This window comes from Anomaloglossus baeobatrachus, chromosome 1 (assembly GCF_048569485.1).
Source record: "Anomaloglossus baeobatrachus isolate aAnoBae1 chromosome 1, aAnoBae1.hap1, whole genome shotgun sequence".
Lineage (NCBI taxonomy): Eukaryota > Metazoa > Chordata > Amphibia > Anura > Aromobatidae > Anomaloglossus > Anomaloglossus baeobatrachus.
In genome coordinates, this window is record NC_134353.1 from 817437728 (window position 1) to 817455872 (window position 18145).

The 18145-nt window shown below is 43.0% G+C and overlaps 1 protein-coding gene across 1 annotated transcript in view; it reads right to left on the reverse strand.

The window, feature by feature from the left end:
• Positions 1-18145, reverse strand: part of LNPEP (leucyl and cystinyl aminopeptidase) — a 125746-nt gene that overhangs the window by 11061 nt on the left and 96540 nt on the right. The window contains exons 11-13 of the mRNA XM_075325068.1: positions 11149-11237; positions 3257-3440; positions 98-254 (exon numbers count right to left, since the gene is read on the reverse strand). Of these exons, the coding sequence (XP_075181183.1) occupies positions 98-254; positions 3257-3440; positions 11149-11237 (430 nt within the window). The remainder of the gene's footprint in view (positions 1-97; positions 255-3256; positions 3441-11148; positions 11238-18145) is intronic.

The following is an 18145-nucleotide window of genomic DNA, read 5'->3' on the forward strand; positions in this document are numbered from 1 at the left end:
ACTTGAAGGAAATTTTAAGTTTTAAATACCAAAAAATCCAAATAAATATAATAATAATAATAATAATAATAATAATAAAGTAGATAAATACACGCACCTCTAATTGGGCTGCTGGAAAATCAAAACCTTGTTTAGCTAGGAGACTCTGAATGTTGCGGATTTGATGCAGTGCCTGTCTGATGGGGGAAGTGTCCATTTCATTTTCAAAATAGGCAAGAAGGTCAAACGCCCTTGACAACTGGATCTTTCCAACACTGGCAAAACAAAAGGACCAATACATAAAGTTGTTCAGTTAAAGGACATACAAATTCATACTAAACAATAGTAGATGATGACAGTCATAGTACAAATATAATCACAACTGTAATATAACATTCTTGACATACAACCAGCAAATCATTGTAACAATGAAGTGCAAAGTGTTGGCATCTGTAACGAGCTACAGTGGTACTTTGGGGAGAGTTAAAGTGAATCTGTCAGGTGCAATATGTACTCAGAACCACTAGCAGTTCTGGGTGTATACTGTTAATCCCTGCCTAACCGTCCCAGCCATAAAATAGCATACATAAAGAGATCTTTAGAAAAAGTATTTGTAAAGAATCTTTGATATGCTAATGAGGCCAGCGACTAGTCACAAAGACATTAATTCCCTTGGCTAGTCACCCCCTTAACATATAAAGCCCATCCCTGTGTACGTGCTAACATGCTAATGAATGTGCAACGTCCGAGGCATGGCTGCTCTCACCTCTCTGTTGCCACCGCTGCTTTTTGGCTCAGTACACGTGATCAGAAGTCCCTAGACTTCCAGTCATGCACATTATTAAGCTGGGTGTATGCGTCCTGGCTTCAAACTGTTGTAGTGCGCATGACCTGAAGTCTGGGGACCTCTGATCCATGTGCACTGAGCCAAAAACCAGTAGTGGCAGCAGAGGTGAGGGCAGCCATGCCTCTAATGCTGTGCATTCATTAGCATGTTAGTATACCCACAGGGGCGTACTTACATGCTCAGAGAGGGCCACCAGACAAGGGAAATAATGCCCTTGTGACTAGTCCCTGGCCTCATTAGCATATCATATGGGATCTTTAGAGATACGTTTTCTAAAGATCACTTTATCTATGTTAGTGTATACAGGACAGTTAGGCAGGGATTAGCAATATACACCCAGAACTGCTCGTGGTTCTGGGGGCATACTGCACCTGACAGGTTGCCTTTAATTCTCATTCACTAGGTTTGCCCTCCTTAAATTAAAAAAAAGCCTACTCCCCTTCCGTTCCAGTGATGTCGGCACTCACTCTTCTGGTGCTCACGTGAGGTTGTTAATGTCACGCGAGCCCTGCACTCAATCAGCACCGGATTCACTCTTCCCAACGAGTAGAACATCAATAGGAAGCCAGGGCTGCGACTGCTCTCTCACTTCCTATTGATGTATGATTTGTCCTAAAGAGAGGAGAGTGAAGCTGGCGCTACCAATCACCCGAGGAGAGCGAACGCAGACACTGCTGGAACGGAAACGGCACCGGAGGGGACTATCAGCTTTTTTTATTTTAAGGAGGGCAAACATGGTGAATGAGAAGTGGTTGTCCAAGTAGTGGACAACCCCTTTAAATGTATTTACATCAACATGACATTTTAAAACTATAACGTTTCATATCCATATTCCAGTCTTTTATTTTGATTTAATGCACAAAAAAGCAAGAAGCAAGCCATGGCTACTGATGAGTGACTGCAAGGAAAGAGGCATTATCAGGTGGCTGGCCTGTATATGTGCAAGAAACAAGCCAGAAACAAGTGCAAATTTCTCAAGTCCTAGAGCTGTATTTGTTCAGTGAAACCAACTCATCACCAATTTGGCAGGATAGGGGAACGTGTATCCCTGTAACAAAATGGGAGCGGCAGGTCGGATTCTCAACTATCGCTGCACTCATTCTCTATGGAGGGCTGTTGGCAAGCATTGAGCACAGCGCTTGACAGCCCCATAAGGAATGAATGGAGCAGTGGTCGAGCATGAGCACTGATTTCTCTCATCTAATGAGAATAAGTGTTCTCCATTGTACTCATTAAAATGCAACTGTAGTTTTCGGATGTCTAAACACCCGGAATGGGCCCAATTCATCAAATCTTTTACGCCAGTATTCAGGTGTAAAAGGTTTTGGAAAGTTGCATAATTTTGGCGCAACTCGAGGATGAGCTTAAACTTTGTGATTTTTGGAGTTCTTACACCATTTTCAACACCATACAACAAATGGACAAAGCCTGGCACGACAGGGGCATGATGACTGCTGTTTGTCAAAGTAATGATGAGCGGCGGAGTTTGCTACACTACAAATCTTACTCCAGCAGGGACTGGAGTGGGACTTGTGATGAGGCACACAGAGAGGTATACGCCACTCATCTGATGCTCCCGATTCATGGACTCAAGACTGGTGTTAACAATGCCAGTCTTGATGAATCGGGCACGTAGTCTAAAGGCCCTGTCACACAGATAAATCTTTGGCAGATCTGTGGTTGCAGTGAAATTGTGGACAATCAGTGACGGGTTTGTGGAACAATGAAATGGAACAATATGTCCATGATTTCACTGCAACCACAGATCTGCCAAAGATTTATCTCTGTGTGAGACGGGGCCTTAAGTCTGCAAATTTTTCTCTTACATGTTTGGCCAGTTTATCAAGTTTTCAGATGGCTTAACCTAATACAGATTCAGTTTAGCACCTATCTCCACTAAATGCCGGTTATTGATATGAAAAAAAAGCAAGAATTAGGTTTTACTTAATCTTTATTCTCTATACTGCACTTTTCTTGTTGTTTTTGGTAACATCTAACATCCGTGAATGTATAAAATTGGTACAATAGCGCCATTGTTTCCCTAAAATTGCAGCTGGGCAGGGTATTTATCTAAAAAGTAGCAAGTGATGCGAATCAGAATTTGGGTTAGTCGAAATGTGTACATAGTAAAAACCACAAGATGCTGAGATTTGTTCACTTAGCAATGTCAATAAATCAGCCGAATGCTGAAACATCCAGAGCAAGTCTGAGGTCAGGGAATATTTCCTGTCCAGTATGAAAAACAAACAGCATTCCAATAAAACATACTGCAGGCAGCGGGAGAAAGCCCAAAATACATCCACCGACAGACAATAAATCATTCCTTATCATGGGGTTAAAGTAAAAACTACACGCTCACTATATTAAAAGCTGCCCCTACCTTCCTGACAAAATAAAGAAGCCGAAAGAATAAAGAAATCGGTAATTTACCCGGAAAGAATAAATATATCATGGATCAGGCTGGCTCGATCACTGGCAGCAAAGACTGTGTGATTGCTTCGGAGCTGGTTAATGAGGGCGTCCCAACCATCTGTACCGTAATCCACTATGTAGTATCCTGCCATCTTCACATTGAACTTCACCCAGGAGGGCTCACTTGGCAAAACTATTTTACCTAAACAGAAAATTGAAGATTATCGTAAACCCTTTATATTCTTGGGATGAAATACGGTTTGAAAACTTTGCTTAGGAGCTTCTTATTTTTTAAGCAAATGCAAAATCCTTATAAAAAAAAAATAATAATAAAAACATAAAAAAAAAAGTGTAGAAGACTCTTCCTATTCATTTCTATGTGACATTCATGCTATGGAGAAAAAGACATGGATCGCACATCCCAAAAATACATTGATCTAAAAGCCGCTAGGCAAAAATTTAAATAGAACATGAGGTTCTTAGTTACCATTCTGATCAGACTGTATTAAGCCCACTGCCACGTCACGGCGAACCTCTTGAGTGGGTCCCTATTCTAAGTCTTGTAGCGCGGCACCGTGCACCAACCATTGCCATAGCGACAACGCGCCAGCAGGGCAGGCGACCTGGTGCTTCACAGCACCCATGCTGCAAGGCAAAGCCCCCAAGGCTCCAGGCCCGACCGCCCCACCGACACGTCACCACCACAACAGCGGCCACTACACGGGCCAGCACACAGTGAGAGGAGCTGCGCACTCATCTCCCACTGGCTCCCATGTGTGAACTGGGAGCAAAAAAAGGCTGACCCCTCTTGCAGTCTCCTGCTGATTAAAAACACCTGTGCCAAATGGGGGGTGTGGGTGGGGGGGGGGGGGGAGTGCAGATCCAAGCAAAAAACATTTTAATTAGCAGGAGACTGCAAGAGGAGTCTGCCTTCTTTTTGCTCCCAATCCACATATGGGAGCCAGTGGGAGGTGAGTGCACAGCTCCTCTCACTGTGTGGTGGCTGCTGTTGTGGTGGTGTCGTGTCAGTGGGGCGGCGCGGCCTGGAGCCTTGGGGGCTTCGCCTCGCAGCATGGGTGCTGTGAGGCACCAGGTCGCCCGCCCTGCTGGCGCTTTGTCGCTGCGGTGGTGGTCAGTGCACAGTGCCGCACAAAAAGGTTCAGGTTAGGGACCCACTCAAGAGGTTTGCCGTGACGTGGCAGTGGGCTTAATACAATCTGATCAGAATGGTAACAAAAGAACCCCATGTTCTATTTAATTTTTTGCCTAGCGGCTCTAGATCATTGTATTTTTGGGATGTGCGATCCATGTCTTTTTCTTCATAGTGTGGTCTATGTGACATTCAGCTTGATTTTCATTTGAGAAATGTTTTGAGCATGTCATTTCTTCAAAGCATCACCTGATTGACTCGGTCTTCAATAACTCTTTAAAACTACTTCATGAAATGCAAAAATACTAAAAAAACGAGGTGTGACCCTAAAGGGATTTCCACTTGAAAAACCTCGTCTGGTTTGTCCACCTTAAAAAAAAAAAAAAAAAAAAAAACCCTCCGTGTGAACAAATACTGTAAGTTCTTATCAAGAGGCATAACTAGAGTTTAATGTTCCCTGGTGCAAAATTTGGACTGGTACATGTTCCCATCCTGGTGTACATGTCCTTATCTTGGGCCCCTTCCTGGTATATATGCCCCCATCCCAGTATGTGTGTCCTTATCGCAGCCCCCTTCCTGGAACATACACGTCCCCATTCTAGGCCCCTTCCTGGTATATATGTCCCCATCCTGGTGCATGTGTCCCCATCCTGATGTATGTGTCCCCATCCTGGTACATATGTCCAAAACCTGGAATATATGTCCCCCTCCTGGGCCCAACCTGATATATACACAAAAATGGTCTAATTGAAAAACATCAGCTCAAGACGTAAAAAAATAAGCTGTCACTGAGCCGCAGATCCCGAAAAATGAAAACACTACGAGTCTCAGAAAATGGCACCAAAAGCATTACTCTGTTTTTGGACAAAAGTCTAATTTTTTTTTTAACCCTATAGTTAAAATGAAAAGTATATATGTTTGGTATTTACGAACTCATACCGACCTGAGGCATTATAGTGACACATTAGCTTTAAAATATAGTGAACACTGAATAAAATATCCCAAAAACAATTGCACTTTTTTTTGCAATTTCACCGCACTTGGAATTTTTTTCACGTTTTCCAGTACACTATATGGTAAAACTAATTGTTTCATTTACAAATACAACTCGTCCTGCAAAAAAAAAAAAGGCCCTCATATGGTGCTAGTATTGAAAAAGTAAAAAAGTTACAGCTCTTGGAAGAAGGAAAGCAAAACACAAAAACAAAAAAACTGAAAATAATCGCCGGAGGGCAAACGGGTTAATGAAGACAGGTGCACTCTCCTACTAGCTCGAATAGAACAAAAAAAATAAAAAATCTAAAGAATCTAAAATGGAAGCATGTGAACAAAAGAAACATGAGGAGGCAGTCAGCACCCAGATCGCTGAAGAACCGCTACCAGGTTCTCACGCAGGACAACTACGAAGATGTACATCAAAAATGTTCTTTGTCTACAAACAACACTCCAGGGAGCAATCAGAGGCCTCTTGAAGGGAGAAAAAGAAGTGGTGTGGAGAAGAAAATGAGAGAGGTGTGGCGGTTTTGGGGGATTCCCTACAGAGAGGAACAGAAACCGTCGACCTGACATCACCTCACGAGAAGTGTGCTGTCTTCCAGATACCCAAACCAAAAGATTTTTCTGATAGGGTATCAAGACTTCAGTTCTTAAAGGAGACTATTTCTACTAATACACGTCTATTATGAATGAAAATAGAGGAGCAAGAGAAACTGACGGCAAGCTAATATATGTCTATAAGTAAAATATATCTTTGTACCGTGTTAGCCAGTAGAGATAAAAAAAATTTTTTTGTTTAAAAGAACAGAAAGTCCTCAGTGGTTGATACCTTGTTGTGTATAAATATGTGACACTATTCTAAGTCCTGTTGTGTATAAATATGTGACTCTTCAGATTTTGTGTTATACCATGCCTGATGAAGAGACCTGAGTAGTCTCGAAAGCTTGCAATTATTACCATCTTTTCAGTTAGCCATTAAAAGGTATCAACCACTGAGGACTTTCTGTTCTTTTAAACAAAATTTTTTTTTTATATGTCTATACAAATTCACAGAGCATAGGGAACAAAGCAAATTGGAGCTACTAACACAGGAAGAGAGATATGGTGTCATTGGCATCATTGAAACTTTGTGGGACAATACACATCTGGAATACAAGGCTAGAAGGATACAACCTATTTATAAGAAGCAGGCTGAACAAGAGGAGGAGGTGTTGCATAGTAGGTTAGGAAAGCATATAGGCTACATGCGCACGCTGCAGTTTTTTCTGCGCACAAACTGCAACCAAAACTGCCCTTTGTGAGGGAGCCTGGAAATGTAAAAAAAAAACCCAAAACACTTGTAATGTAGGTGGGCATCTTGCAAGGAGTTTGTATGTTCTCTCCGAGTTTGTGTGCGTTTCCTGCGGGTTCTCCGGCTTCCTCCCACACTGCAAAGACATACAGATAGGGACTCTAGATTGTGAGCCCCAATGGGGACAGTGTTGCCAATGTATGTAAAGCGCTATATAAATGAATAAAATTATTATTTTTGATGCGTTTTTGATTTGTTTTTGTTAATGCGTTTTTTAAAGGAGAAACAAAATAGGATAGGATAATGGATAAATAGCGAGAATAGATGATATAACAAGAATAGAAAGATAGATAGAAAGAACATATAGAATAGATGATAAGAAAGAACAGATAGAATACATAGAAAGAAATAACAGAATAGCTTGATAGAGAAGTTTTTTCATTTTTGGGGGGGGGTGAAGAAATGATGTGGGGGCTCTCCCCCTTTTGCCTATCCAGCGCAGGAACAGCAGCAGCTGCAGGCTGCAACCCTCAGCTGTCTGCTGTACCTTGGCTGATTATGAAAAATAGAGGGGATCCCACACTTTTTTTTTCTTCAATTATTTGATTTAAAAAATATATATGACGTGGGGTTCCCCCCATTTTTCGAATACCAGCAGCCAAGGTACAGCAGACAACTGGGGACTGATATTATTAGGGTGGGAAGGCCCATCGTTATTTGACCCTTTCCAGCCAATTCTGGCGCTGGACCCAACTCTTCCCGATTGCCCTGTGCAGTGGCAATCGGGGTAATAAGGGGTTAATGGCAGCCCATAGGTTAGTAATGTCAGGCGTCTATGAAACACCCCGCATCAGTAATCTGTAAGTGAAAGTAAATAACTACAAACAGCTAAAAAATACTTTAATTTAAAATAAAATAAAAAGCCCCCTCTTTCACCAGTTTATTAACCCCATAACACCCCTCCAGGTCCAAAGTAATCTACACAAGGTCCCACGGCGATTCAGCTCTATTACATCCCTGTCCTGTCACAGTGAGCGTCATAGAACATGACTGCCAGCTGTGAGTACAAAAAGAGCTGCAGCGAACAGAATGAACTTGGGTGAACCCCTGACTTCACAGCTACGGGTCCCGCAGTACGGCGTGTGTCACAGCAATGACATCACGGGTTCACTGCTGTGAGGTTCAGGCCGCTACTGAAGTAAGCCGCGCTATCGGCAGTGCCGTCACTCATGCGAGTCCTCCAGCTGCGGCTCACTTCAGTCGCGGGATGATTTGCGCTCACAGGTGGAGGTCTCCAGCTGTGACTGCAAATCACCTGAGTGATGCCATGCCAGACTAATTTCCTTCACTGGATGGATCAGGGAAATGCGGTAGATATAGTATATCTTGACTTCAGCAAAGCATTTCATAAAATATCTCACACTATCCTTATTGAAAAAGTGACCAAGTGTGGGAGTGACAAGGCTACGGTTAAATGGATTCATAACTAAGTGATCGTACTAAAAGTAATAAATAGCTGCACATCCAATTGGAAGTATTTTATGTGGGGTACCACAAGGCTCTGTCTTGGCCCCAGTGTTGTTCAACATTTTTATAAATGATCTAGATAAGGGAAATATAGGTAAACTAATCAAATTTGCCAACAATGCAAAGCTAGGAGAGATAGCCAATAGTGATTGACGAGCACTAAAATGCTCTGGTGCTCGTTACTTGAGCCGAGCAATTTCTAATGCTTGGGTTCTTGTTTCGAGTAACGAGCATAATGAAAATCAATGGGAAACTCAAGCATTTTTCCAGCAGACCCCTGCGAGGTCTGAAGGGGACCTGGAAATCACTGAAATGGATGGAAGATGCCTGGACACATCTCTAACTGCTAAGTCACTGCTGAAAAAAAAAACACATTCTCAGAGTATTATGCCACTTTAATGATTCTAATGGACAAAATGATAAACATTCTATCCTGTATGCCGTTTTGGTTATGTGCACAACCTGAGTAGTTGGTTGCATAAATTTCTGCACCAACTCTGCATCTCTTGGCCGAAAAAATGCTTGGTTTTGTCTTGTGTTTTTGACTAGTTTTTTTTTTTGCAAGCATTTTTTTCAATGCGCTTTCTATGTATTCTGGTGTGGAAAAACATTGTGAAACCGATGAAAGAATTGATATGCTTCAGATTTTTTTCTGCACCAAATCTGAAGAAAAAAAAAAACGAAAACAAACAACCGGTACACAAAACTTCAGGATTCTGATTGACTTTGCTGCCATAAAGATTTGCATGCAGTTCTGTGACAAAAATGCACTAAAAACGCATGGGAAAAAAAAAAAAAACCACTCTACAAACACACTGTGCGCACATACCCTTAAGGCCCTGTCACACACAGAGATAAATCTTTGGCAGATTTGTGGTTGCAGTGAAATTGTGGACAATTAGTGCCAGGTTTGTGGCTGTGTACAAATGGAACAATATGTCCATGATTTCACTGCAACCACAAATCTGCCAAAGATTTATCTGTGTGTGTGACGGGGTCTTTAGCGTTCTTACAAAAACGCAGACGTTTCCCATTTCAGTCAGGCCAAATAAACAACCGTGTTCCGCAGCTTTATGAAATGTCATTGCTTTTGCTGGGACTGTAAAAATAAGCTTTTAATTTGTATCAAAACTCATTGAAAACGCTGCCAAAAAACACTGCAAAAATGCAACGTCTGACCAGATCTTCAATGGGCCACCGCTCATCGTATTTTGCCATTGCCTATGATTATTGTGATATAGTATAGGGAAAGGATGTCAAACTCAAATACACTGAGGGAAAAAATTAAAAAATTGCACAGTCGGAGGTCAACCAAGTAACAGGCCCCACGTAGTCCTCCAAACTGAATAATGGGCCCCACATAGCCCTCTATACAGAATAAATGGGCTGATCATAGCATTCCATACAGAATAATGGTTTAGGGAATTCTGCATTGAACAGGGGGTTGGACACGTTCACCCCAGAGGTCAATTCTAACTTTAACATTCTATGACTACACCTATGGAAGCTTTCACATGGTAGTCACATGAGAGGAGGAACAATCACTATGAATGTAGTGGACTTCTAACTACCGTATTTTTCAGACTATAAGACGCACCGGACCATAAGAGGCATCCTGGTTTTAGAGGAGGAAAATAGGAAAATAAATTTTTTACGCAAAAATGTGGTCATGGGGGTAATTTAAAAAAAAAAAAAAAAAAAAATGGCGTGCGGTTCCCCCAATTTTGATAACCAGCCAAGATAAAGTTTCACAGCTGGGGGCTGGTATTCTCAGGCTGGGGAGACTCAAGTTATTGGGAGCCCCCCAAGCCTAAAAATATCAGCCAACAGCCACGCAGAGTTGCTGCATCCATTAGATGCGACAGTCCTGGGACTTTTCCCAGCTCATCCAGATTGCAATGATGCGGTGGCAATCGAGGTAATAAGGAGTTAATGGTCCTAGCTTAGTGATGGCAGGCGTCTATGAGACTTATCAAACTGTAAGTGAAAGTAAATAAAAACAAGCACATACAAATCCTTTATTTGAAATTAAAGTCAAAAAACCACCCTCTTTCACCACTTTATTAACCCCTAAAACACCCAGGTATGATGTAATCAACACGACGTCCCACGATGCATCCAGCTCTGCTACATCTGACAATCACAGAGAGCAGCGATAGAACACGACCGCTCTCTGAGGGTCAGGCCGCAAGTGAAGTGAGCCGCCGGGATCAGCAGTGACTCCAGCTGTCACCGCACATCACCTGACTGAACAGCTGGAGGACTCCCACTGTATACTCGCCTCTCCTCAAGCCACGCAGCATCGCTCGCTTCCTGTCTGTGTGCCAGCTGACATATGTGGAGCCGTGTGTACAGCGATGACATCATCGCTGTGCTCACCGCTCTCTACACAGATCAGCTGGCACACAGACAGGAGGACACTGCGATGCTGCAGGGGAACGGTGAGTATACCGTATTCGTACTTATTCACCGCCCCTCGCACTGATGATGATGGCAGTGAATACAGCCGCACATGATCACTCTAGGCTGTAGTTGCCTGGATTGATCATGCGGGCCGGCTCTTTAGTATGCGCGCATCCCCTGCTCACCTGTCAGTACTGGCTTAAAGGCTGAGAGATGATGGGCTGGATGATGGGCATGCATATCAAATGAGCGGGCCCACGTGGTCAGGGTAGCGAAGCTACAGCCTGCACCTGCCTCTGATGACCCGCCCCACCAGCTCCACCACCACCGAATCACAGCCATTGGACTATAAGACGCACCCCCCACTTTTCCCCAAACTTTGGGGGAAAAAAAGTGCGTCTTATAGTCTGTAAAATACGGTATGTGTCTATTGCATTTCTTAAAAGCTGTTGCATGCAGGTGTTCACCTTGATCCTTTCTTTTTTCTTTTTATCTGTACCATGGAATAATGTCTAAAATTGATTCTACGATGACATTACTTACCTTTCGTTTGATTGAGTAAGAAGACATTAAAACATGTGGGTCCTTCACAAGGTCCAAATGTGTAAGAAAGAGGCACTTGCCACAATGTGCTAAAAAGAAAAACAAGGTGATAAGCTTGGATTCAACCAAAGATATGACACTTACACAACACACTAATACTTTAATGAATATTATGTACACTGACGAGCAAAAGGGTAACAATGTTTTGACTTTCAGGCTCCATATCTCACCATCCACTACATTTTTGAGCGTAAGACTAACATCATTTTATAGACAATCATCTTGGCTATTTGATACATAAATTTGACGTGCATCTATTTAGCATATGATTAGTTGAGCATTTTGTCATGTGGGTAGAAAAATTCTTCCTGTATATTACAAATTACAATATGTTCTCACATTCCTTAATAACTCAGTGTTTTATTAGGATATAATAATGAATGAAAAAAAAGTTTTAAAAGGCCCTTCATATTGGAAAAACATGAAAAAAAATGCACCTTGAAAGTAATTATGCAAATAATGTATTCAGAAAATTCATACAAGGGCACTGTCAAAACATAATACATTGTGTTCCAAATTATTATGCAAAAAGAGTTTAGGAGTGATAAGGTTAGAAATTTTTTGTTTGTCATTTAAACTCATTGATGGTGATGTGTGTCAGGGCTCTTTATATCGCTGAAAGCAATTGCAGACACCTGTGCACATTAGATTGGCAGGTGTGTCCAAATAAAGGCAAGACTACTTAAGAAGGCTGTTCCACATTATTAAGCAGCCTACATTTTTTTGCCAAAATCGGAAAGAGAAAGGATGTGTCGGCTGCTGAGAAGCAATAAATTGTGGAGTATTTAGGTCAAGGCATGACTACAATCAACATTGCCAAGACACTTCATCGTGATTATCGCACAATCAAGAAGTATGTAGCTGATTCACAGCACACACGTGTGTGTGCTGATAAGGATAAATTGCGTCAGGTTAAAAGAGCAGCGGCTAAAATGCCTTGTCATAGCAGCAGACAAGTTTTTGAAGTTGCTGGTGCCTCCAACGTCCCCCGAACAACAAGATGCAGGGTCCTTCAGAGGTTTGCAGCTGTGCGTAAGCCATCCTGTCGACTACCTCTATCCACTGCACACATAATGCACCGTCTCATGCTGCAAATAACACATCTGCATCTCTGGTTGCTATGGGCATAAAAGAGGAAAAACTTATGGTGTGGCCACCATGTTCCCCTGACCTCAACCCCATTGAGAACATCTGGAGCATCATCAAAAGGAGTGTCTATGATGGCGGGAGGAAATTCACATCTAAGCAACAGCTCTGGGAGGGTATTCTGTCCACATGCAAAACAATTGAAGCACAAACCATCCAAAAACTGACAAATTCAATAGATGAGAGAGTTCAGAAGCTTGTAATAAGCTGATAATGCTTATAATTTCACAATTGACCATTTTGTTTTTCAAAATAAAAATAAAAAAGGTTGAAAACTCTGCTGTGCATAATAATTTGGAACATGCATTTTGAGCTATTTAAATTCAAAACATCATAACAGGCCAAGTTACATGGTAACATAGGTTCCCTTCTTTGATATCCCCTTTCCAATTCTTGCATCCATTGAACGTGTGAGTTTTTGGAGAGTTTCTGCTTGAATTTCTTTGCATGATTTCAGAATAGCCTGCCAGAGCTACTGTTTTGATGTGAACTGCCTCCCATCCTCATAGATTTTTTGCTTGATGATACTCCAAAGGTTCTCTATAGGGTTGAGGTCAGGGGAAGATGGTGGCCACACCGTGAGTTTATCTCTTTTTATGCACATAGCAGCCAATGACACAGAGGTATTCTTTGCAACATGAGATGGTGCATTGTCATGCATGAAGATGGTTTTGCTCCTGAAGGCATGTTTCTGCTTTTTATACCATAGAATAAAGTTCTCAGTCAGAAACTCTATATACTTTGCACAGGTCATTTTCACATCTTCAGGAACCCTAAAGGGGCCTACCAGATGTCTCCCCATGATTCTGGTCCAAAATATGACTCCTCCACCTCCTTGCTGACGTCGCAGCCTTGTTGGGACATGGTGGCCATCCACCAACTATCCACTACTCCATCCATCTGGACCGTCCAGGTTTGCTCGACACTCATCAGTAAACAAGACTGTTTGAAAATTAGTCTTCATGTATGTCTGGGCCCACTGCAACCGTTTCTGCATGTGAGCACTGGTTAGGGGTGGCCAAATAGTAGGTTTATGCACCACATTAAGCCTTTGAAGGATCCTACACTTTGAGGTTCGAGGAACTCCAGAGGCGCCAGCAGCTTCAAATATGTGTTTGCTGGTTTGTAATGGCTTTTTAGCAGCTGCTCTCAATCTGATGGACTTGCCTGGCAGACACCTTCATCATTCTGCCTTTATCAGCATGAACACATATGTGCTCAGAATCAGCCACAAATCTCTTCACAGTACGATGATCACGCTTATGTTTTCGTGAAATATCTAATGTTTTCATCCCTTGTCCAAGGCATTGCACGATTTGATGCTTTTCGACAGCAGAGAGATCTTTTTTCTTTCCCATGTCACTTGAAAACTGTGGCCTGTTTAACCCCTTCACCCCCGGCCACTAAAACACCCTAATGACCGGGCCATTTTCTGAGAAAGTTTCTTTGTGACATATTGTACTTCATGTCAGTCGTAAATTTAGGCCGATATTTTTTGCGTTTGTGAAAATTTAGGAAATGTTGCGAAAATTTCGCAATTTTCAAATTTTGAAAATTTATGCCCATAAATCTGAGACATGTCACACAAAATAGTTACTAAATAACATTTCTTACTTGTCTACTTTACATCAGCGCAATTTTCGAAACAATTTTTTTTCGTTAGAAGGGGTCAAAGTTAATCAGCAATTTCTCATTTTTCCAACAAAATTTACAAAAGAATTTTTTTGAGGGACATCACATTTGAGGTGACTTTGAGAGGCCGAGGTGACAGAAAATACCCAAAAGTGACTCCATTCTAAAAACTGCACCCCTCACACTGCTCAAAACCACATTCAAGAAGTGTATTAACCCTTTAGGTGGTTCACAGCAACCAAAGCAATGTGGAAGGAAAAAATAAAAATTTACTTTTTTTTTTTTTTTTTTACACAAATATGTTACTTTAGCCATAAAATTTTCATTTTCACAAGGGAGAAAAGAGAAAGTGCACCCTACAATTTATTGTGCATTTTCTCCTGAGTACGCTGATATGAGCTAAAAATCAATTGTTTGGGCGCACGGCAGAGGTCGGAAGGCAAGGAGCGCCATTTGAATTTTTGAACGCAAAATTAGCTGCACTCATTAGCGGACGCCATGCCGGGTTTGAAGACCCCCTGAGGTGCCTAAACAATGGAGCTCCCCCACAAGTGACCCCATTTTGGAAACTAGAGCCCTCAAATAATTTTTCTAGATGTTTGGTGAGCACTTTGAACCCCTGCGGGCTTCACAGAAGTTTATAACGTTGAGCCGTGAAAAGAAAAAAAAAATTTTTTACCACAAAACTGTTGCTTCAACTAGGTAGCTTTTTTTTCACAAGGGTATCAGGAAAAAATGCACCATGAAACGTATTGTGCAATTTTTCCTGAGTACGCAGATACCTCTTATGTGGTGGAAATAAATTGTTTGGGCGCATGGCGAGACTCAGAAGAGAAGGAACGCCATTTGACTTTTCAAACGCACAGACGCGGTGCACTGATCGGCCGCTGCAGGACGCACGTTCGGATGAGATATAAAAAGCGTCGGGGATACGAAAAAAAAAAAAAAAGTCACGCCAAAAATTGAGCAGGGATGCCGATCAGTTATGTGCATCCCTGATCAGCGCTCGGTGGGACGCACGGACAGATTCGATACAAAAAGCGTCGCGGATACGGAAAAAAGTCACGCCAAAAATTGACCACGGATGCAGATCCGTTATCTGCATCCCTGATCAGTGCTCAGCGGGACGCACGAACAGATGAGGTGTAAAAATGGACAGGATACTGGAAAAAAATAAAAAAAAAGTTATACTCACAGTACCCAGAGGATTAGCAGGAGGATCACTTACCAGAAGAACTGCAGGAGGAACAGAAGGCAAGAGAGATAGACAGCTGTACAGGAGCCGAAGGCAGGACGTTGGACAGATCAGCAGAAGACCCAGGAAGAAGGACCCAGCGATGGAGGCAGATGTGATCGGGCCAGTGAAGACCTCGGACGATCCGGTGAAGGCAGGTAAGAGGACGTCGAGGGGAGGGGGAGAGCAGAGGGGGGGGGGGGGCGAGAGACCAGAGGGGGATACCGGAGAAGCAAAGAAGGAAGGAAGCAGAATAGAGATGACAGAGGAGGCAGGCAGATCGCAGGGGGAGCAGATTGGGATGTCGGGGGGCAGATCGCGGGGGGCATGGGCAGGGGCCACCACGAGAGCGCGCAGGGGCCACCACATGAGCGTGCAGGGGCCATCGCGGGAGCGCGCACGGGCTGCAAGGGGAGCGGAATACTCACGTGGAGCAGGAGCAGGAGCAGAAGCGGTGACATCAGCGGCAGCAGCGGTGGCGTGGTACCACAAGTACCAGCCAGTGCACGCTGCAGACATGTTGGTGGAGGCTCCCCAGACCAGCATAGGCCTGGGGAGGGCGGCCACCTGCAGATCAGACCGCCCCACTGCACACTGATTGGAGCGACTGCGCGTCATAGCACGATCGCTCCAATCAGTGCTGCAGGGGCTGGGGGCGACATTTTGAGGTCCACCTATGATCTGCTGCAGCTGCTACAGCACCTCTTAGCAGGATCTCATAGTATCGCACTAATTCTGGCATTATTTTTGCCGAAATTGGTGCGAACGATGTGGGTGGCGGTTCAGATTTGAACAGCCAATCACATCGATAGTCTATGGCGATGCCACCCCCCCTGGGGTCAAGCAAAGGTCCCCTGCTGTAAAGCTGGGTTTACACACTGCAACATCTCAAACGACATCGCTGTAACGTCACCGGTTTTGTGACGCAATAGCGATGTTGTTTGCGATGTTGCAGTGTGTGAAACCTATCAGCGACCCGGCCCCTGCTGTGAAGTTGTAATCGTTACAAATCGTTCAGGACCATTCCTAGGTCCTTTGTTTCCCGCTGTGCAGCATGAAGTTTCAGTGTGTGAAGACTTTGCAGAGACTTTGTTAGCAACTTCCCTTTCAAAAGGCTGCTTATCAACGTCCCCAACAACCAGCTAGGTCGCTCTGCAGGTCCGGATCGCTGTTGAGTTGTTGGCCAGGTTTGCCTGTTTGAACGCTCACCAGAGACTTAGCAGAGACTTAGGGAGGTCGCTATTGCGTCACCAAACCGGTGACGTTACAGCGATGTCCTTTGCGATGTTGCAGTGTGTAAACCCAGCTTAAGAAACAGCAGGGGACATCATTTGAAAGCCGTTGCTATGGCCACGGTAATCAAATAAACTTTAGGCAGTAAAGTTACGTCCCTGGTCGTTAAGTAACGTTAAAATAGGACATAATTTTACTGCCCACGGTCGTGAAGGGGTTAATATTGTGGAACATCCAGTTTTCCTTTTATTGGGCTCACCTGGCAAACAAATTATCACAGGTATCTGAAATTGATTTCAGTGATCCAAAGAACCCTGAGACACAATACCATCAATGATTTTCATTGAAAAAAAGAAAATTAATCGCTATGACACTGAAATCCAATGTGCATAATAATTTGGAACACTGTGTAAAGAAAAAATATTGTTGGGCACATGGAGAGGAAGGACAATAGTACTGAGGGACCATACATATTATAAGGTACATCTTGGTGTGGTTAGATGGCTTTTGCGTTCTTTGATCAAAAATCTGCTGAAATGTCTGCACCAGATTTTTATCTCCTGGCAGAAATATGCGCCAAAACAGCGTCAAAACTGTTTGTGCATTTATTTTTGCCAAGAGATGTATAAATTTCAGCAAAAAAAATCTAACATATTCCTGCACCAAATCTGCATCTCCTGGTAAAAAAAAGTGTATCACTACAGCATCAAAACTGCATTGTAATTTGATTATTTTTTTGCCAGAAGATGCACATTTGGTGCAGGAACATGGTGTATAAATTTCATCACCAAATCTACATCTCTTGGCAGAAAAAAAAAAAAAAAAAAAATATAGTATTGACGCTGTTTTGGTGCAGTTTTCTGCCAGGGGATGCATGTCTGAACTCCGTTCACCTGAGGTGAGGTCACTGAGTTCAATGAGATCACCTCAGGTCATTGCACCTGCAGTCAAAGGTGGGGTACTGTGGGAACCTACAGCTGTGACCTCAGATAAACTGAATGACGTCACTGTTCACAGCTGTTGCTTAGTCAGGCTCTGCCTGAAGCCACAGCATGCAGAAATGCTCTGTGCCCACACACTGACTTCAGTATGTATATAGCAGAGCCAGAATAGTCGTAGAATCTTGTGTGGAATATGCCAGAACAGGGTGTTTGGGGCTGGTTTTGCAGTTAATACAGGGTAGAAAGAGGGTGTTTTTTGTATTTTATTTCAAATAAAAGTTTTTTTCGGTGTTTGTATTTATTTCTTTTTAATTTGCAGATTAGTAATGGGGGGGTCTCAGACGCCTCCCGTTACTAATCTAGGGCTTAGCGGTAGCTGTGAGATGTCATTAACCCCTTATATTATCTCGATTGCCACCGCACCAGGGCGATCGGGATGAGCCGGATAAAGTGTCGGGATTTATATTTATTCATTTTTAACCACTATAGATACGCAGACAGCATGTGTAATTCCAAGCAGTCAGACATGCTGTCACACAGGGTGGGGGCATGGTCTGACTGAAATGTTGGGACTGCTGGTGGGCGGGGGAAGCAGTGCATATGTATGACGGTTATGAGCGGCCCCAAAAGTAGTGTTAAAGCCATGCAGGAGACTCAGTAAGTATAAAGCTCCTGCTTATCCCTATTTTCTTTCTTCCTCCTTCCTTTTTTTTTTCCTCTTTTTTTAAATCATCAAAGTGGCGGAATCCAG